Here is a 22259-nt window from a genome sequence, read left to right as displayed (position 1 = left end):
GGAGAAAAGATGGGAGTTCACTTTTGAAGGCCTTGAAGAGTTCAGATGGGGTTGGCAACCATACACAGTCAACTCATACCACAGCAGCAGCAGAGAGGGGCAGCTGAGGAACACAGCCAGCAACCACGGTGTGGAACAGCAATAAGAAAGTGGGGTGAACGAGGACAAAAATAACAGGTTTGCGGGACCAGAGAAATAAAATTGGGGATGGGGAAAGGCAGAGGGGGGATAAAAAGTTGGAGGGGAAAAAAGCAAAGTAAAGAGGGGGAGATAAAAGCTAGGATTTAAGAGAAAGGGAAAGAACGGAGGGATAAAAGCATCATTTACCTGAGCGGAGCTGCTTGATTCGTCCATTATTATTGGACGTGTTGACTGGCAGGAAATCCTTGAACCAGGTAATTTCTGGATCAGGGTTACCACTAGCAGCACAAAGCATGGTGGCAGTCCGAGAACGCTCCACCACTTTCAGTTGGGGGCCCATGTCTATGGTGGGGAACCCTGAGGGTAGCTGGTCCTCTGGAAAAATCAAAAACACAAGTCAAACAGAGCAGCTTTTTATTAAGCAGTGGCTTTCAACGTACTTTGTCCCACAGTCGAAAGTAGAGAGTGCGTTTGTTCACACCTGCCATCAGAATGTGTCTTCACGTGTGTCTCCAGTGATCACTTGTGATCAGATCCCACTTTTCTTTCTCTATATGCAAATCCAAATCTACTTCATTTCTGTTTGTGAAGACCAAATGACGTTTTTTACCAGTCTGTCTATCCAGATGGGTTTATTTTCAGTGTGTCTTTGTGTGAGCGAAACCTTACACCATGTACCGCTTCTTTGATTTATTTATAGTTTATTTATAACCATAATCATGTTGCTATGCTGTTTGTGTGTGCAAAATACCACGTAGAACAACTTGCAACTGACCCACAACACAACATAACAAATAGCCTGTGCTCACTATAGGAAATACAGCGAAACATCTTAACCCGTGAACTGACTAGATTCAAAATATGTTCTGCATGAGCCTTGAGGCAATCCAGCAGTGAGGTCAATCAGAATAAGTAACATTATATTTCACCTGACAAACTACTTCAATAAACCCTTCGGCAACGTGCTTGTCAAACTGGAATCAATGCTAAGTCAAATACTCTATTCTGCTGGGAACCAGCTACACTTTTTTGTCCAGCTGGATCTATTGCCCTCAGCGCTCTTGAAGAGTTCACCCACTGCATAAAATCAAATGAGTATAATAAAGTGCATCCATGGGGATTCGCACCCTTTTGGGACGGCATATCAAAATGCGATACGGCAGACATCTGAGGCAATTACATCAAACATGAAGAGTCTTTCCAGTGAGATAAAGGAAATCAAAGGCAGGGGGGGCCAAGCTTCATTCTGCACAAGAAGGAGACTTAAGAGAAGACGGGGACTATGCTTGGAGGACGGGGAGGATCAAAGGCGACAGAACTCTGTCAAACTGATAAGATTACTGTATTCACACTTGGAGGCACATAGGTGTACATTTTTTAAAGGCACTTTCAAACTGTGAGGTAAAACAAACGTCTGATTCATGAGTCATTCACGAAAAGTGGATAAAGATATGAGACAAAAGGAGCAGCGGAGCATGTGTTCCTGCATGTGTCTGAGATGTATTTGATCTAGAAGGCAATCTATTTTAATATTTACTCTACGGTCCCTCGTGACGTTATCCTGCTCAACCACAAAGAGCCTCATTAACGGGAAACCCTAGCACTGAACCTCACCAAGGAGATGCTAATTCTGGTACTAGCCCATCGAACCGTAGCCGGCGGGTCATGAGACGCTGGCTTCGCGAGTGCATGTGTGGCCTTTTAACAGCTCCAGTTTCAATCAATCACGACACCCAGAAAAAATGGAAACAGACATGATAAACCAAGAGAACAAGATGAGAAGGTGTTTGTGTGCGCAAGTGTGTCTGTGTGGGGGGGGCGAGTGGCGAAGGAGGGCTGAAGTGCAAAAGGGAGAATACAGGGAGACAAAGAAAGAGTGACAGAGAGAAAAACAAAGGGAATGAGCAAGAGAAGAGACAGACAGAAAGAGAGGGGGGAGAACAAGGGACCCATACAGCATAACAATTCTGATATCCCTCCGCTTTCATTATGCAAACGCTTACTTCAAAGCCAGCCCCTCGTAGACAGGAATAATGCATTCTATTTCATCTACCTGGGGTGGGACAATGAAGAGAGTTAGAATGCAACTCCCAGAGATCATACATATTTCCTTTTCCCCTCTTCTACAAACCATTCACATGTGAAAAAAATAAAAGACAACGGGAATACCACATGCACCGGATGAAAATGTAAACGTGCACAAACACAGATGCACGCATTCACACTAGCCTTCCACCAGCCATTACTGGGACAGGTGTAAGCAATACCAAAGTGTATCTGGAACAAAGCTGCTCCCCCATGTGTGTGTGTGTGTGTGTGTGTGTGTGTTGCTGAACAGTAACGGTTAAGAACCCCCTGAGGTCAGAGCAGATGTGTAACCCTAAACTCCCTTGTTGACGGAGCCTTCCACACATCCCACTGTTTCATTTGGATGTCCTCCCACTTCAATGTTTCCACTGTGAGCTATCCAGATAATTTCACAGCTCATAGAAATCCTGGTCTCCTAATCATGGGAACGGCTGCGCGAACACTGTCCTCTTTATACGAGACCCAAAATGAAATCCACACACATTGCTTGCTGGGGTTGTCATCTGTGATTCTGGAAGCCTGGCCTTATAATCATGGGAACTAAAGTATGAGCTGGCTGCTGTGTTAGAAGCCTAAGTGTAATATGTGCACCTGCAAACAAACCTGTTTCTGTCGCTCAATATTGACACAACAGTGATGCATTAATACTTGTATAATACATTGCGATCCAATGCTCTGACACTGAGTCATCTTCTGAGAGGTCACAGTTTTCTTTGTGCCTTCATTTTCGTTAAAGTCACAATTCTGTTTTTATGAGCGTCACTTAATCAATGCATCCACCAATTTCACTAAAGTCTTGCAGTTTTAAAGCTTTGATAGTTACATAAATCCTCACAGTTTGGTTACAGTGCCATGGTTGGGTCTAAACTAATTGCTCCACGGCTGAACATGGTTTCTCAAAGAAGCGTCAGTGGATGAGATTTACACACCCACTGTCTGGTTAAAATTTGACCTACCACAAACTGAGGATGTGGTAGGTCCAAATAACTTATTTCACTTTTATAAAGTGGTTCAAATTATGTGACCCCAGTGGTCGGGAAAAAGCCCCACAAATTTAAATGCGTGCAATTAGTTAAAACCTAACATTTTCAATTTACAACTTTGTTTTTTTTTTTTTTAAACCACATCCTTTTTTTTCCCCAAGACATGCTCTGATTCACCGTCAACTTTTAACCCAGTCATGAATTATACAGCACATAAGGCATGTAACTGTTCTCAGGTTCAGCCATTGCCAATCACGAACATTGACTGGAAGCTAAGATTTCAATTAGCCTGGTATTAATCCTCAGTAATTAAGCCACCTGACCTTAACACTGAATCCCTGCTGTCAGACAGTCAGTCAGTCAGTCAGTCTGTCTGTCAGTCAGTCACTGGAGACTCTTTGCAGAGCCAGGGGAGGCGGAGACACATGAATGACAGGACTCTCTGTGTGCCCTGAATCAACCTGTGTGTGTGTGTGTGTGTGTGTGTGTGTGTGTGTGTGTGTGTGTGTGTGTGTACTCTGCAACTGACATTTGGACCGACAATCTATCAGGAGCTATTAGTTGCTCCCAGGTGGCCTCTCATTCATCCACAACACAATGACTCCTCAGAGAAGAAAAGGGCTAATGACTACAATCTACTAATCTAAGACTAACTGTCTTACATTTGGGATATTTTGTTTGTATGTGCAGTTGTGTGTAGAGCTAAAACAATTAATCAATTAATCGATTAATTGATTAATCAACAACTATTTTGATAATTGATTAATCGGTTCAAAGCTTTATTCATGATTAAACAAGTTTTCCGATTGTTTAAGCTTCTTGAATGTGAGTATTTTCTTCATTTCTTTGCTCTGGATAACAAAGAAATCATTCAAAGTGAATCACTTTGGTTTATGGACAAAATAAGACATTTGAGAACATCGTCATTTCCAGGTTTGACGAACACCGCTCAACATTTTTTAAGGTTTCCTCATATTTTATGGACCAAACGATTAATCGAGAAAATAATTGACGGATTCATCGATTATGAAAATAATCGTTAGTTACAGCTCTAGTTGTGTGTATACGTGTTTATACGTGTGTGTGTGTTTATGTGTGACATTCTTGATAAAGACAGATACAAGCGAATAGGATCTTCCACGACCGGTGCCAGGAAGAAAATTAAATAAATAGATGCACACATGCAACTGAGCAAGTCTGCACGTACACACACACACACACACACACATACAGTGCACATACAAAGACCCATGTGATACAGGGATGGATGGATGGATGGAAGGATGGATGGATGGAGCAAAACAGTACAGAAGATGCAAAGAGTGTTCTGACATAAATAATTTAGAGGTTGCTGTGAAGTAGACCTTAGAGAATGTGCAGCGACAGAGAGAGAGAGAGACAGTAGGCATAAGGAAGGAAGTGTATAAAAGACAGAGGGAGAAAAAAACTTAAGTGCAATGGGATGAACTTAGGGAGACAAAAACATAGATGAGACAGAAAAAGAAGTGAGTGTGTAGGAAGAGCTGTTATTACCCCTCAGACCGACGAGAGAGAGAGTAAGAGAGATGGTGAGAGAGAGAGAGAGAGAGAGAGAGAGAGAGAGAGAGCAATGGTAAAACAATAGGAAGCACGTCCTTTTCCCATGAGTATATACTGTAAAGGCAAGCAATGTGATTATCCACACTCGAGCAGCTTCACTCACTAAGACACTCTTGAGCTTCAAACTACCGGTACATAATGTTCTCCTAATGGACTCCACTAACACTAACATCACTATCTGCATTAATGGACTCTCGCTTACACTGATACAACCATCTACAGTGGCGGACTCCAGCTTACACTTGCATATTTATATCGCATATCTACAACGCCTCCCCCAAAAAAAAAAAAAGATAAAAACATCCTAAGACCTTCCAGGATGAGCTTTGAATGACATTTTAAACTTTATCAATCCTAATTTATGAGGAGCCAAAAACCATTTCTAATGTATACAAATACACGTTTGCACACATTCATCCTGCCCATTAGGGTGTAGACATTATTATGTCTTTGTAAGTACACAGTATGTGCTTACTGTAGCAGAGGTGATTGCTGTATGACAGCAAGGGAAGCTCTGCTTCCTCCAAAATGTCGTGTTTCCATTTCATGACTAACAGCGACTTAAAGCGTGATCACCTATATGAATAGTCCGTTCGGAATCAGCTGTTTATCACAGATTGTCTGACGTGATTTTCTTCTCGTACATTCCCACATCGACATGGTGCATTAAAACCAGAGGAAGCTCAGCTGCTCTGTGTCATCACCATGAGATGTGGTGAGCGAGAGACACTAGTGCTGATTGGATAAATGTGGCAACAACTTCACTTCCAGGGAAGCTCAGCTTCTCTGGGAGTCAATGGAGCAGTGGGTGGAATATATGTACAAATAGCTTCCCCTGTTTTAAAGACCAGCAACTGCCGCTGGTGATCAGTCACCACTATTAACGTTCATTACTCGTCACATGCGTGTATAACCACTTAATGACTATAATAACGTACAATAACAAAATCATATGAATGGCTACACACATTAGAAGACCATTTGAGTTAAAATGAAGAATTATCAATGCATAGGCCTAAAGTAAATCATACTGTATAATAAATGACTACGTGATATTTGAAGTTAATATAATATATGGTAACATCTATTATGATGTACAGTATGACTTAAGTCATTATCTATTCATACATCAATAAATAAACAAAGAATGCTTCACAGGTGCAGTTATAGTTCATGATTTATACAGCATATGCACTTACATCTAATTCATTAATCATGTATGTATACCTCCTAAAAGAAAGGGCATTGAAATAATAGTTTTTTTTCATGTTATTAACAGTGATTACTGTGTTGGACAGCCTGTGTAAGTCTGTACTAACCTCGAAGAACCGTTAGTTTTGTGGACGCGGTGATCTCTCCGGCAGAGTTGGAGGCGTGGCATTCGTAAACAGCCTCATCTCTGGGGGTCCTCAGTGGCTGGATCCTCAGGACAGAGCCGGACCCGTCGTCAAACTCTATTACCTGTTAGATGGAGAAATGTACATTAATCATACTCTTTATTTCTACTGTCTAGTTTTTGTTTCAGTTTTCAGATAAAAGCAGGAGCAGAGCAAAACTGAGCTAAAAGGAAAGTTTACCAGTTACCAAAGAAACAACTTCATATGTGCTTGCTTTGTGCATAAAAAAACTGCCGGATAAAACCTTTGCCACACCAGCTTTATAAAAGTAATATGTCAATGGTACAGTCTCTTTTTTCTTTGGTCAAAGCTTCAACCTCTAAATCTGTGAAATATTGTATTGTGGTTTATGTACTGTATACAGGCTGCAGGCTTGATTTCAGCTGAAGCGCTGAACCCTTGCTGGTATTTATTTTACATTCAACAGTGTTTGTAGCTCAGTGATCAACAGTTCATTTTAGAGACAAAAAAGTTTTTGAAGTTTTTAATTCAATAAGGGAAGCTGAGGGGACAACCCCTCACAAATGTGAGAGCTCTAGTCTGGTTTAATCCTTAGCCACAGGGCATTCTTGTATCAACAGTCCAGGATCAATCACTACACCCATTAAAATAGATTTACAGCGGCACTGCACCAGCTGCCCTCGAATTAGGAAGGGAATTGGTAAGAATACAAATGTCTTGTGCTCTTTTCAGACTAAGGATATGTAGTAAATTCACATCTTTCAACATTATTGGATTGTTTATATTAAATGCTCCCGCACACGTTTAATTCATGCATGCAGTGCATCTGGTTTCTGAGTTCCGAGAAGGTTCCTGCTGACTGAAATCCAATAAAAACAAATCCCACAGTAACTCCTGATGGACAGGACAGCAGAAAGAAAAATACAGTGCGTAGGCTAGATTAAAAAATAAAACATCTCCCCGAGTGATTTAATCACAAACAGGAAGACAGCAAGATGAACTTAAACCTGGGAGGAAACTCGACTTATTAAAGTAGAAAAGCACCCTGAGCTCAGGGTGACACGGAAATGGGTGGAAGAGAGTCTGGTTCAACATCTCCATCTAGGAGTGACTTGTGAAGTGAGGTGGAGAAATAAATCAAAGGTTAGAGCCTGCAGGAAACTAATAAGGCTGATCATATAAGAATCTCATATACTGTAGCCCACAGCATCATTTGACATATGAAGGAGTCGAGGTAGATAGCATTTCACAATGTTGTATAACCTTTGGAGTACAAATGAAGAAATGCAGGTAGGTGATGTTCTTGTAATTCCAGAAAAAAGGAGCTATTGTGTGTTGTACAAAAATCAAAGCACATCCCGTTCATTATTGACTTAAAAGTCAACTTTCATTGCAATAATGATCTGGGGCAATAAATCCCTCCTCGCAGCAAACGCGCCGATTTGTCATCAAAGGAAAAGCAGTGGCGTAACTAACAGCCTTAATGACTGCCCTGTTTCATTTAAAGCATCTGTGAGATCTCAAAGATCTTTTCAGTTTGGTGTAATTGGCACTGTCACGTGGAACTAATAAACTCACAACAAGGCTCAACATCAAGTCTGACGGACTCTGTGTAGACTGATAATGCAATGCAAGACAGTATACAAGAATAAAATGTCATCCATCACCTTGCATCTTCTAAATTCACTTATGAGTCCATAAAATGTCATGCATTGTAAATGTCAGCAAGTATTTACAAGTGAGCGTAAATGACAAGGCAATGCTTTGCTTTCCTGCTTGATAAATTGCTTTCATTTTTGTTTTCTTTAGAGTTTGATGAGCAGAAAATAAAGTATAGAAATCTCTCCTCCGTCCGATATTAAGCAACCCACAATTACAAATGCGTGACTACCATGACAACTGCTAATTCTGTTCCGATGACTCTGAACAACCCATCCTGATATCACTTTATGACATTTTCTGGGCAGAAAATCCGTGCGATAACAAGGTGTCCTAACTCGGTATCATACCTCAAATCTCTGGTTGCTGACTTTTTTGCCTTTTTTGTTCCAGACGATCTTGGGCTGAGGATCTCCTGTGGCCTGACACACAAACGAAGCCACTCCCCCCTGGACTCCTGTTTGGTCCTCTGGGGTTCGTGTGAATCTTGGGGGTGCTGTGTGGAGAGATGCAAGTTAAGTCAAGTTAAGACGGTATTTGTACAACGACAAAAGCAGTTTGTGTGTTTGTGTGTGTGTGAGAGAGAGAGCGAACACATGTGGACGCAATCCAGAAAATGACAGCACATCACTGTCAGTTATTAATTATGACATACATGTGCACATGTACATAATGCAATGGATTATTGTGCTTTTCTGGAGTAAATGCACTTAAACCACGGAATACCTCTTTATGTACTGCAATAATCTGGTCTTTATGCAACTGCAACACATATGTTTAAAAAACGACTTTATAACTGAAAAAAAGGACGTAAAAGAGAATGCCAGATGTGTGTGTGTGTGTGTGTGTGTGTGCATACTGGTATTTATGTCATTGTGAGGACCAAACAAAATGTATGAAACAAAAGGAAGCTAGGACATTTTGGCCGGTGCTCTTTCAACTTTAAGAGCCTTTTCAGGGTAAAGACTTGAGCTTAGGGTTTCACTTAGGTTCAAGTTAGGGTTAGGCATTTAGATGTGATGACTAAGGGGTTAGGAAAGGCAATAAGTATTCTTGCTAAGGGTGTTGTCCAAGAACTTGTGTGCGTGTTAAAGCAGAAAACAACATTGTTTTTGTATGTTTTTGTATGCAAGTCTGCATGTATGTCTACGTCTGTACGTCAGACCGCACTTGTGGGCGGCTTTGTGTCTGGATGTATCGTTTTTCTGCCTGTATGTGTACATGTCCACCACGTTGTCCCCTTTGTCCCCAAAGAAGATTAATATTTCCATACTATAAAGGATTTATGAAGACTTACTCCTGACATGACTACTTAAACCCCTCACTCCATGGATGCCAACAATATCATAGGCACAGCGTTCTTTGGATTGTGACATCATGACATCAGGAAGATTCGGCACGTCAGTCGCGGCACGTCACAGCCAGCTCGCCTAATGGCATTCCAGCCAAACCAGAAAATCCCTACTTAAGGGCTTACTGCCATCTGCCCTGACAAAGGGAGAGAAATTGCTTTTTGCTGTTAAAATGGAGGGAGACAGAGAGGGAGAAAACGCAAAGCTGTTGAGAGAAGGAGAGGAAAAAGAGAGAGTGAAGAAAGAGTGGGGAGAGCAGAAGGACAGAAGAGTGAGTGAGATAAAGAGAACGAACGAGAGAGGAGAGACAGATGGAGAGCTGAGTGGGTGAGGGAGAAATAAAACATGAACAAAAGAAGTGATGGGAGCGAGGAAGATGAGCAGGAAGTGTGTGTGTGAGAGGGAGAGAGAGAGAGAGAGAGACACGGAGACTGAGCCAGATGTACTGGCAAACATAGTCAGAGAGCCCCAAGCTGCCCAGTCCCCTCTACACCTCACTGGCATATGGCCACATCTACCTCAATGACTGAACACAACAGAGTGTGTGCCGTGTGTGTGTGTGTGTGTGTGTGTGTGTTTACCATTTCACACCTGCATAACCAAAAATGAACACGATACGTATAAGAGAATGCACTTTATGTACCCAGTATAGCAGGCCCGGCACCAGCAATAAATGACTCAGGGGGGCAAATGAAGTGCAGAGAGGGGGCGGTGCCAAGAAGAAAAAAAAAATGACGCACAGCAGTGCGCAACTAGGGACCTATAGGCTACATTTCACAAACACATAAGCCCACACACCTAAACTAGTAAACCACTATAACCTACACTCTCACCACTCTATAACAATAACAAAAATCCTACCTTAATACAGTTGAATTATTCAGTTTGGGGTAAAGTGATCATTGATCTTTGATAAAGGGGGCAGGGACTTCGTCACGAGGGGGCGACGCCCCCCTTTTGCCCCCTCGCGACGCTGGGCCGTCGGTATAGGTCACTGTTGAAACGATTTGTCAATTCAATGATTAGGCAGATAACTGATTAATCATTTCAATCATTTATCAAGCACTGGCATTTCTTTTGGGAAATAAATATGATTGGACTGTGGTTACAGGGCTGCAACTAACAATTGTTTTCAATCATCCCTTAAAATGTTAATCAAGTGATGCTGTCCAAACAATGTTGTGAAAAATTACACCAAACCTCACCTTCAAATGTCATGTTTTTCATAATCAGTTTACTGCTACAGAGGATTACATACATATATATATATATATGTGTGTGTATATACAGTATATGTATGTATATATATATGTGTGTGTGTGAATAATAACAAAGCAATTAAGCAAAAATTGTTATCGGAGTAATAAAAATAATGATCAATGGTTTAAGACTAATGTGTGAATTATTGCATGCAGTAGGCGCATGTATGCTGTTACATTGTGCATGTGTGGGATGCATGGGCGAGGGAGCAAATGTTTGTATGCCCATCTGAGCGAGAGAGAGATAGAGAGATAGGGAGAGAGAGAGAGCGATAGAGAGATAGAGAGAGATAGGGAGAGAGAGAGAACGCGATAGAGAGAGATAGGACAAAATAGAAGAGAATGAGGAGAGGGAGAATCACTTTCTTAATCCTTTTGCTAATCTCTCCCCACAAACAAATGAAAAGTGTAAAGCCAGCAGAGCCGTACTAAAAGGCATGGGAGATCTTTCAATTGCTTTTTTTTTTATCTTTCCCCCTCTTCTCTTTATCGCTCTAGTCCTGATCTCTCTCTGTCTCTCTTTGAATATCTGCTGTTAAATGTCTTAAGGTTCTCACTTTCTTGAAATTTAGCCCTTTATCTCTCTGCCCCACTCTTAGTTCTTTACCACTGAAACACATCCCCCCCCCCTCCTCATCCACAGCTTCTCTCTGTGCTCTCTCTTTCATCCTCCTCCTTGTTACTCTTTCTCCATCTTCTCCCTCCATCTCTTGGGTGTTATATAAGTCTTCCTGTGACATTGACTGACTTAATGAGGGGGCTCCGCATTTCTCCCAACTCACAATTTCTCCTTTATTATTTCTCTCCTCCCCACTCTTATGGCTGTCATCCTTCTCCTTTTCTCTCTTTTTGCTTTTTCACCCCCCCCCCCTAAAAAAAAAATTCATCCTGCTCTTCTGCTCTCCCCTTAGTCTTCATTGCTCCCTCTCTGTGTCCTAACTGTCTTTTTTCAAGATCATCAGGGTCTGTTAGCTGAGCTGCTGGTAGAATTAAACACTGACGTATGGGCTGGAGTGGAGAGTGGAGAGTGGAGAGTGGGGTTCATGCTCAGGAGGGCAACTGAATATTTATAGTTGTCTGAATGGAGAAGATGGGTGCCTGCACATGTATTATTTCATGGATATAAAATAAAAAATGATGAGGGATTTGGATAAGACTCAGGACAACTTGGGCTTAGCGGAGAGCACTGCAGCAGTCAAGCGCTCCTGCAGCCTCTTCTTCCTTAATTTGACCCAAGAAGGAAGAGAATGGGGAAATACTAAGTGGGCACACGGAGAGCGATTTAGATGGAATTAGACGCTGCAATCTTCTCCCTGATGTGTGTGTGTGTGTGTGTGTGTGGTGTATGGAAGGTGGCCTACATAAAGGTCGCCCATACAGTGAGCTCTGATCTCCACAGCAGATGGCAGGGATTACAAAGTCAGCTCCCCTCTTTGGATCCCTTTTGAGTCCCGGCTGAAGACCTGCGATAAACTTTGAAAAATTGTTTCTCTCTCTTTTTGGCAGTTAAATTTAAATTATTCAAAAATATTCAATAAAAATCGGTAGTCCTTAATTCTAAAAATGATAATCATACGTTATTACAGACACATAAAAGTGGACAGAGAGTAGATTAGTGGACTGTGCTTGAATTTTTTAAAACTCTCCTTATGAGGAGGTTTGTTTGATTAGCACTTTGAAAAGACAAATACTGAGAGTGAATGAAGCTAAAGACGCTGTGTACGAGACGGCAGGGGCACATTGTAGCAGGCAGATGCTGTCTTGACCTCAAGGGGAAAACTAAGTGAGAGACTGAGTTTGTAAATTGCTATGGAACAAACCATCAGGGATTATGCATTAATAGAAATTATTTTACGATTGGGAAATTGTATCAAACAAACAACATGAACAGAATTTAAAAATAAAAGTAATAAAATCTAACATGAGAAAGAGGAGCTTTTATAAGGCAACGGCAATAGTTCTTTCCACATGAAGCAGACGTGGAAGACCAGACATTAATGGCAGATGATCACTTCTGTTTCTGTGTGTGTGTGTTTGAGCTGAATGCCTGGTTATTTCTGTTCAGAGGCACCCCTGAGAGAAGGAAGGGGATAGATGGTCATTGAATTTCCTGATCAGATCGATATCAGGCGCATCCCCTTCAAACATGTTCATGATCCTGGGTTTGTGTGGACAGATAGTATGTTAGTGTGCATGAATAGCTTTCTGGAGTGTATGTGTCAGTGAAGTTTGGATCAGATCTGACAAGGCTGCTCCGGATGTTGGGACAACTTGCCAAGCATCTGTGCCTGCGCCTCACATTTTCCTCCAAGTCTGTGTATGTGCGCTCCTGTTGTTAGGCATGTAATGACTAATTTACAGACATTGCCAAGAAAGAATCCAGCTGCATGGTGTTTTATGCAGTAGTGGGTGGTTAGCTGATGACTCTCCAAATGAGAACTGAGTCAGGCTTGTCAGACAAATTGAAGAATGAGGCCAATATCAGGGCCCGAGCCAAGGCCATCCTTAAGACTCGGTGGGCAGCTGGCCAGGGACATTACTTAAAACACATTAACATCAAAACGACACATTCAGAGCAAATTATCAGCTGCTTGCTTCCCTGCTTGAAATGAAATTGGACGACTAGGGCTAATAAACAGAAAGACAGCTGCAGTCCATCTGAAGTAAATAAGTGATAATTGGAAAACATTTGGCAAAACTGAAAATTAAACCAGAAGCCACCATTAAGTGCAATAACCTTTGATGAAACGTCATCTCAAAGATAAGGAGTAATTCATGTTCACAAAGTTTTAGAGTCAGTCTGAAGTTTATATACGTACCTCCTCATGTGGAGGATAAAGCTGTAGACGATGAATGAATGAATGAAAGAATGAATGATCATCCTTGCATGTTTTTTTTTTTTGCTGGACAACTTCCAGTTGACGCTTCCAAGCAGCACTTTAACAATATCATGTTTACACTAATGCAGTGGCGTAGGATAAAAAGCACTTTCACTGCCTGTAGTAATGCACGTCCAATTAGTATGCCACTTAGCCACCAGAGCTGCCCCGGGGTCTGACAAATGAGTTAATCAGGGTTAATTTGTTAGGAACACAATGGGAAGATTTAATCAAATGGGGTTCTTCTTTTGTACACAGGTCATTAGAAGAAACACATGGGCTGCCCACTGGGGTACACAACTTTACTGGGTCAGTGCTGGCTTCCCATGAGGATGAACAGAGGGTTTGCTCAGTGCTGGTCGCAGTACATTACTCATAGACGGGTGGTCAGCTATGCTAGAGCTAACTGATTCTATCCAGCCCCTCTTTACAGACGGGTCACACCTGCTAATCCAACCCAATCCTGGTCCTCGGGGGACCCCTGGCCTGCATGTTTTAGATGTTGCCCTCTTCCAACACACGTGATTCAAATGGTCAGCTGAACATCGGGCTCTGCAAAAGCCAGATAATTACCCATTCATTTGAATTAGGTGTGCTGGAGCGGAGAAACATCTAAGACATGCAGGGCCAGGGGTCCCCGAGGACCAGGATTGGGAAACACTGTGCTAATCTAAGAATGCTAAGCTCACGTCGGTCAGATCCTGTTACTCAGGGCCGGATGCACAGCTATGTAAGAATTAGTCTTCGGGCTGCTTGATATTTTCTTTCTTTCTTTCATCAACATGGAGTTTCCTCCATGAAGCCTAATCTGTCCCACTCAAGGACTGATGTTAATGGATAACGATGGAAAATGTATTAAGGGAGTCACTGTGTTGCAATCAGAGTACGGCACATGTGGACTTAATGCCCTCACAACACAGTCCTCGCAGAAAACAACCTGAGAAAGGGTGATTGGCAGTTCAATTTTGCACGGATATGACTTATGAATGTTATATGTTTACGATGTGTCCCATTTCTGTCTACAGAGAAATATTAGCAGCAGAGTTGATGGACAGAGGTTGTCAAGCGTTTCAATTACCGTAGGTGTTTTATTTTTAACGGTTAACGCCAAAGTTGAGATAAGTATGAGCTGGCACATTATCTCTGGAGCCAAATTTTAATACAATGCAATAAATGATTCTAAGAAATTGACCTGGGATTGTTTAGAAAGTGATGATAATTAGTTAACTTTTTAGGAAAATCAGTCAGGACAAAATCAGCATTATAAGTGTTACGCTAATCTCTTCTTCTCCCATACTCAACACTTTTCTGCAGAGTCATAGCAGATTTAGTTTGTGCTGATGGTTCCAGAAAAACACGCCATCCATTGCAGTTTTAAAATATAGACTCAATTGCTTCATTCTTTTTACTCATTTTGTTGCTTTTTAACATTCTGTTAATCTTTTTCAACTTTTATTTTCATTTACACCTCTTTTAACAGTTTCTGAATGTTCTGTGTTGGCTTTATAGATAAAATTGCCTTGCCTTATGAATAAACACTGAATAAATAAAGAAACACCATCTAACTATGTTGACCCTCCAAGTGTCTTAAGGGTAGAGGCTGAGACATTTATCAGAAGAGAAAACCTCCTAAATTAAATTATTATTATTATTGTTATTATTATTATGTGATGATGTTGTCTGGCCTTATACTCTGGTATAGCAGGAAAAGTGAATGCACTTTCTTTCTTAATACAGTGTGCACAACCACCTAGTTGTAATTGATAGGTCTCCTCTGTACATTTGTCAGAAGAAACAAAGAACACATTTATTTTTACACTGCTTCATTTGTAATTCATCAATGAATGCATTGCTAGGCTAAGTGCTGTCCATCAATGCTGTATTTCTATTGGACTCTATGAATAGAAAATATTTCAGAGCAAATACAATCATCGACAGGGAAACACAAGAAATGCTGAAATGATCTCGACTAGTATGACCAGCAGTGCAACACTGGAAGGCATTGCATGGACATTTGATCACCACTATCCCTTCTGCAGAGGAAATTACAGCACCTCTATCACAAATGGCCAAGAGCACAATGCTGTCATTCTGACATTTCATACTGTGGTTATGGGCAAAAGGATGAGGCAATGCCAATCAATCACAGAGCAGAAAGACAATCCATCCAAGAAAACCAATGTTTAATTCTGTTTCACACTTTTAACTCATCCCCGGGCCAGAAACCTTTGACCTTTGTGACCCCGCCTCTTGATCTCATTCCGATACTTATCGCAATCTAATCTCATCGCATGTAACCACTACAGAAGCTTGCATATACAGTATAAGCACATAAATCAGACCATAAACAAGACTATTTACATTTGCAAAATGTGCATATGCAACTAAACACACATCCTTACTCAAATGCCTGAAATCACTTGTACAGTACAGGTTATTACATGTATTGTGGATGGTTTAATGTGCACTGGCTGCACATTAACACTTCTAAAAACTTGAATTAAAAAGGAAATTATTGAAGTTATAATTACTTTACACAATATGAATATAGAAATCGAACAACAATGAAGGAAAAACACGTCTGATTTAATACTTTATATATTCTTCATTTCAAAACCAAATGTGTGCAAATGAAGAAATGCTTTAAGCAACATGAAAAAAAAACCTGAACTCAACACAAAAGGAAGAGCTAAATGGAACGCTCCTACGAAGCTGACATTTGCTGCTTTGCTCAAGGTCTCCTAAAGAAAGCAAAGGTATTGTGCTGTCATTGTCTGAGATTATCCCAATCCCCTTTCCAATTGCAGTTTGCCTGAAGGCCACACGAGTGCTGGCACTTCAGTCAACACGTAATCAAGTCCTGTGCTTCCACTGTACATGGGCCTAAAGTGTCACGTATGAAAATGTCACATTTTTAGTGACTGGAGAGTGACTGGTTGACTCGACATTCGAGTTCTATTTATTTTCTTTACATCAAACCCTTTAGGTAAATGCACTGCTTTTACAAACCCATGAATGATGTGACACAAGCCGAGGGTAAAGGGTTTCACATTACCAACACTCACTCTAAGCAGAACTCTAAACCGCTCCTGCTTGGTTTGAAACTGAACAGTCTGCTGACTAAAGCAAAAGCCTGCGACTCAGCAAAGCCTCTGTGGTAGGAGCTGTTTTGTTACACGGAGAAGAAGTTGTATTTCAGCTGGAATTATCATCGATACCTCGACGCTGCCGGTATAAGGACGACAGCTTGTTGTTTTGGGAGCAATTGACAGTCAGCAGATAAGAACCCTGTCGCTGTATTGTGTCCCGTCGCCTTAAATGACACGCGCAGAGATGCAGTCTCTCGTGCGGGGAATCTCACTGCGTACATGGAGCAGTGGCCTAGTTTGCGAGAGGATCAGGGCATTACTCTTAATCCACCAGATATCATATGCGCGCGTGCGCACACAAAGTCGAACTGAGAAAACTGGGAAACAAAAATGGTGGCGAGAGAGAAAGGGGGACGGAGAAATTTGACAAACAGGCATGCGTTCGCACAAGCAAGGCTCTGTGCACTGCTTGTATTGTGCGCCAGAGGTTGTGTGCAGAATGTGCACATGTGGTGGAAGGATTCCAAAAATGCACACGGGACACTGTTCTGTCTGATTGTACTTAATACCCTCAGTCCACTAGTTTCTGTGTGTGGGTGTTTCGAAAGTTCACTGCACTGACACAGAGGAAGAAAATACAATGTGGCCTCTATTTTTTAGAATGAGCACTGCCAAAACTGATTTTCAAGAAAGTAAAATAATATATATATATATATATATGTATATATATAATATATAACAGCACTACAAAAATAACCCAATTTTATGAAAGAAATATGTAACTTTGTCTTAATCAGATGTTATAGAGTGCTTTAAGCCTTAATTACCAGAAACAAGCTAAAACAATGGTTTGCATAAAATCTCAGCTTGATCAAGGAAAGGAAGACTCTCTTTACATAAACAATTCTGACCTGACAGTGTATTTTTACTCATTTCCCCATAACTTTGAGCAAAGAGGAGCACAACTAAAAGTGAGTGCCTTTAACATTTCACAACACAGGGATGTCAGTGTCCCAGCAGCCTCGTTTTTGAATTCTTAACATTAATCAAATCTCACAGTCCCCACTGTTGATTTGAACAGAGGCACTCGGTGTCATACACAAAAAGATAAAAAGAGAAAATAACACACTTTCAAGCTCTGCGTCCCTCTTTCTCACCAGATTATATGGATGTGTCAAGAAGAGGCAGAGAGCGAGCAAGAAAAGAGGAAAGAAAGACAAATATAGACAGAGGAGACATACTAGGGATCCCTTACACCCTCATCGCACAGTGCTACCCCCTCTAACCCTCAGAGAGGAAGTTTAGGAGCATCATTGTGTTGATGGATGACTGGGTCACTGCTGGTCGACCCTGGAACTTACAAGGAGGACAAGGCCAGGAGATCGAAAGGAATACAAGAGTGGCTTGTGGCTGTGTGTGTGCTTTTACTCGGCTCTGTGTAACTGTGCGCTATTAAAACACTGCGAGTCTCTGTGTGTGGGAGTGTGTGTGTGTGTGAACCAATGTTCTTCTGCGAGTGTGATATATGGGGTTGTGATGATATGTGTGTACTTTCTCCTTTCCACCAAATAAATCATACCGTAACGTCCGTTTGTTTGCATTAATTCGTCTCTCGTTGTAAAAGGTAGCAGTGTTACGAAGATATTTATTTAAAGTTTTGGAAACTTTTTGACGCTCCTCTGTGGCCATTGTCCGCATTATTTCTATCACTCATTCTATCTAATTATGTTTATACCAATAGTAAATCACTGTCATGTCCAATGTGAGAGGATGAGGAAGTCGTGCTGCTCAGATGGCGTATTATGGCCTCTTTTCTTGTAATGTATCAAAGTTGAGGAAAATCCACCGAGTGGAACCTTTTTTTTGTGTTTCCATTAGGCATAGAACCAAAATAACCAGCCCCAACTGCTCCATTTTTAGGGGTACCAAAGTAATGGTATGGTACGGTACGGGTGGAACTAGACCCATGACAGTCAGCTGATTGGGCGATTGCTGACGCTGCCATCGGGCACAGAACACACGCGGGCTACTGAGTAAAGGTACTGTACTTTACCATACTGTACCAAACTGAAGTGGACCATGATGGAAACACGGCTTTATACGTGTACCTTTAACTATCTGCATGGTGGACGTCGGACTTCATTTTTTCCTTCCCTCTCTGCCTCCTCCATTATTCTCTTCAAACCGTTTTATCAACACTGTTGTGGGATGCAAATCATCATTGCTTGTCATCAACCTGGTCAATAATCCAGTCATGGAGGGCCACGACCTTCTCTTATACAATAAGACACAGATGCTAAAATGTCTTTACCAGCACATGAGAGCACCAGTAATAGCTTATTCTGACTTAAATATGTATTCAGCTCAGCTCAGTTCAGTTTTTTTTACACAAACAATGATCATATATTTGAGAAAGTTGTGTATAGTTTTTTTTTAGCAGTGTTTTGATGATAAAACATTTTTATTTTCTGTTCTCAATCTGTTATCAATATACAAGCAGAAAGAAACAGGACCTACTGTATGTCCAGTGGAAAAAAAGTCATGAAAAAACAACTTTCAGAACAAAATGACTTCTGCAGTCTGTATTTAGTGTAACCTCACTTGGCACGCCACACATCTCCTACGTTCGGGGAGACTGTCTTGAAGTTTCCTGCAATCTTCTGTTTTTTTTTTAACCAGGCTTCTTTCAGCACTTCCCAGACCTTCTCTAGATTGAGGCTGTCTCTACACTACATTAAGATTCAGGTCTGGACTCTGTGGAGACCAGTCCATGACTGTCAGTGTTTCATCAGCTGTTTTTCCTCTCCGAATATGATTTCACTGCATTAGCAGTGTGTGTACGGTATCGTTGTCATACTGAAAAATAAAACCGTGGAGACTTTTGCACAGTCCTTTATAAACCCACATATGCACCAAGATAAGGTCTTATCTACACACTTTGGAATAGCTGGATAGTGCAGTTATATAATACACACAACAAAATTCAGCAATATAAACAACTTTCTCAAGACGACTAAAAAGAACTGAGCTGATATCTCAATGAACTCATGGAAAAATACATCGCACAACCCCAGTAAGATGGGCTTACATGTATATGTGCATACACACGTGTGTGTGTGTGTGTGTGTGTGTGTGTGTACTCGAGCATGCACACACACGCTCACATTAGACAAAATCACACAGGCAGAGGAGGAAATTATCTGATTTGCCATATGTAGTCTGTATATCCATGCCAAATACTGGGCTGGACAAAAACAGCTGGCCATGTGTCAAAGCTGCTATCCAACACATGTAGATGTGATATCAGAGAGTGAGTGTAGAAGGAAATCACATCAATCCTGTTCTATTTCTATAAACAGTGGCCGATATGTGGAAAAATATGTAAAAAAAAACCACAACTATAATAGCAATCTACTTATGCATGTACACGTCTGTGTGTGTTAGTATTTGTATTTAGTTTCCCAGTGTGAAGGGACTCACAGTCAGCATCAGCGAGGAAGAGGAAGCTGAGGAGAAGCAGGCCTGGACAGGCAGAGTGCATCATGGGATATGTCGACACATGCATGCTGTATCCACTGTGAGCTCACAGCCTCACTGCACAACAGGGCGACAGAAACAGGCCTTCACAACCTGGGAAGAGAGAGAGGACAAGAAACAGGGAAAATGCAGATATTAATATCCCTTCATAGTCCAAACGAAGTGCATTTCAGATATAAATAAAATACACTGTATGTACACTACACACACACACACACACACACACACACACACACACACACACACACACACTCCAAGTGTGAGCTCCCTCTAGGCCTTCCACTCCAGTTATGCAGCTGCCTCTTTGCGTCTTCGCGCTTCATTAGCACCATACACTCATTGCCCGGGGTGTGTTGTGTGTTGTGTGTGCCACAAAGAAGCTCATGAATTTCAACTTACTGCAAACATTTAGCAAACAAGTATCCGTCGGCTTCTAAAGTTCACATTCATGTCCCAGGTAAACGACTGCCTCAGTTTCTCTGCTTTAGTTCTTAATCCGATGCACGACATAAAAAACAGGCCACAAAACTGTACACATGATGTCAGACTGATGAAAAAGGAATGAATGGCTGTAAGACGGCAGGGTGGTTTGGGGGGGCTGCTGTATGATCTGGAGATTATCTGCTGGCTGTGTTGCACACAGTGTTGGATCAACATACAGCTCAGTGTCCCTATCCTTTCATCCTCAGCTCACTTCCTTCCCTTAACTCTCTCTGCCTTTCCCTTGGGCCCTTTCTTACGTTTACGTTGCCCTCGTTGTCGCCTACACGCGCCGATTATTGAAGGCTTGGTTTGGCGGCTTTTTTCGTTTCCTAAATAATCTTCAATCTTCAAATTGATATCTTCTCCTTCTTTCACTCTCACTTGGATTTTTGCTTGCTCTTTATCCTCAGTCGCTCGGTCAGACAGATCTATATCGCGTCTGATGTCAATATCTGGCATCAGGCGACACGGACGTCGGTCTGTGAGTGTCAGAAATCTCTCCACACATGGCAGATCAGTGCTGCTGCAGAAACTGACAGTGCTGAGGACACACTGAAAGTGAGTGAAGACAGGAGACGTGTCAATGACAATAGTACATTGCTGTCGCTGTGGTAAATGTACATACTAATGTTGACTGCCTCTGCCTGTTCAGAATAGCTTGCACTTGTGCGTGCGTGCGTGCCGCTCTGTGTACGTGCACGGGTTTGTAGCCGTTCCAAAACTGAACTGGAGTCATCAGTAGTGGCAGCAGCAGTCTTAATCCTCTCCACTCCTGAACAAGCCATCTGATTAAAAAAAGACAAAGGAGGTGGGGGAGGAAGAGTGCCAGAACCCAGAGCTCTTTGCATCCTTGCAGTCAAGGCAGAAAACTAAACCCACAATGGATTTTCCACTTGGTTTCGTCTGAAACAATTGCTTTGGGATAACCTAGATCCCTCCCTGCACAAATTAAGTATTCCGAGATGTGATTTACACTACTACAGTGGTGTAAAGGGAATTTGGCAATACAGGATGAACAATACAGCTGTAGTTTTCTTTTTGTGTTAGTTATTCTGGGGTTAATGTAGCTCTTATTTTGACCTAAGCGTGTTTATTTCCACTTCTTTTTTTTTAAATACATCCATTACATTACATTACATTACATGTCATTTAGCAGACGCTTTTATCCAAAGCGACTTACAATGGAATCAAGTACAATTTAGCCAGGGGTGGAATCGAACTTGCGACCATGATGTCTTTGGTACACAAGGTAGGGTCTTAACCACTGAGCCACTCCACCCCCTTGTCCTTGCCCTAATTTTAGTGAACACGACAGCATCCACTACATATTGCCCTATACTGTATATATATATATATATATATATATATATATATATATATTCACTCCAAATAAACACCTATATATATATATACACATGTAGGCGAAATAATTATCGCCTAGGGGTAATTCTTTCTCTGCATTTAACCTGCCCTCTACTAGGAACCTTCCTAGAAGGAGCAGTGGGCAGACACTCTGAGGTTGGGCACCTTGCTCAGGGGTACCCAGCCCTTTTACCTGGTGGGAACTCGAACTGGCAACCCTCTGGTTACAAGCCAAGTTCCCTTTCCACTTGGCCATGGGCTGCCACATAAATTTTACTCCCATTAAGCAGCAGGAAGTAGGATTTGCTCTTAGATTCCCCCCACAGTTGGTAAATGGCCATAACATGTGCATTTGTTGACAAGTCAACGAAACCTGTGAACTGTGAAGCAGGACAAACAACCATGTCTTCAGACCAGGTACAGTAGCCTATGATGATTTTGTTTCAATATATAAGAAACAAAAAGAAACC

At 41.5% G+C, this 22259-nt stretch overlaps 1 protein-coding gene across 15 annotated transcripts in view; it reads right to left on the bottom strand.

The window, feature by feature from the left end:
- The window catches only part of ptprdb (protein tyrosine phosphatase receptor type Db), a 155614-nt gene that overhangs the window by 51666 nt on the left and 81689 nt on the right, over positions 1-22259 (bottom strand). For all 15 annotated transcript variants that reach the window (XM_058640363.1, XM_058640364.1, XM_058640376.1 and 12 more), the window contains exons 6-9: positions 19888-20037; positions 8179-8324; positions 6131-6272; positions 328-516 (exon numbers count right to left, since the gene is read on the bottom strand). In XM_058640363.1, coding sequence (XP_058496346.1) covers positions 328-516; positions 6131-6272; positions 8179-8324; positions 19888-19972 — 562 coding nt within the window. In that variant the 5' untranslated portion in view covers positions 19973-20037. The remainder of the gene's footprint in view (positions 1-327; positions 517-6130; positions 6273-8178; positions 8325-19887; positions 20038-22259) is intronic.

This window comes from Solea solea, chromosome 10 (genome assembly GCF_958295425.1).
Source record: "Solea solea chromosome 10, fSolSol10.1, whole genome shotgun sequence".
NCBI lineage: Eukaryota > Metazoa > Chordata > Actinopteri > Pleuronectiformes > Soleidae > Solea > Solea solea.
Note: the sequence above shows the minus strand (reverse complement) of the source record. Positions and strands in the feature narration are given on the sequence as shown.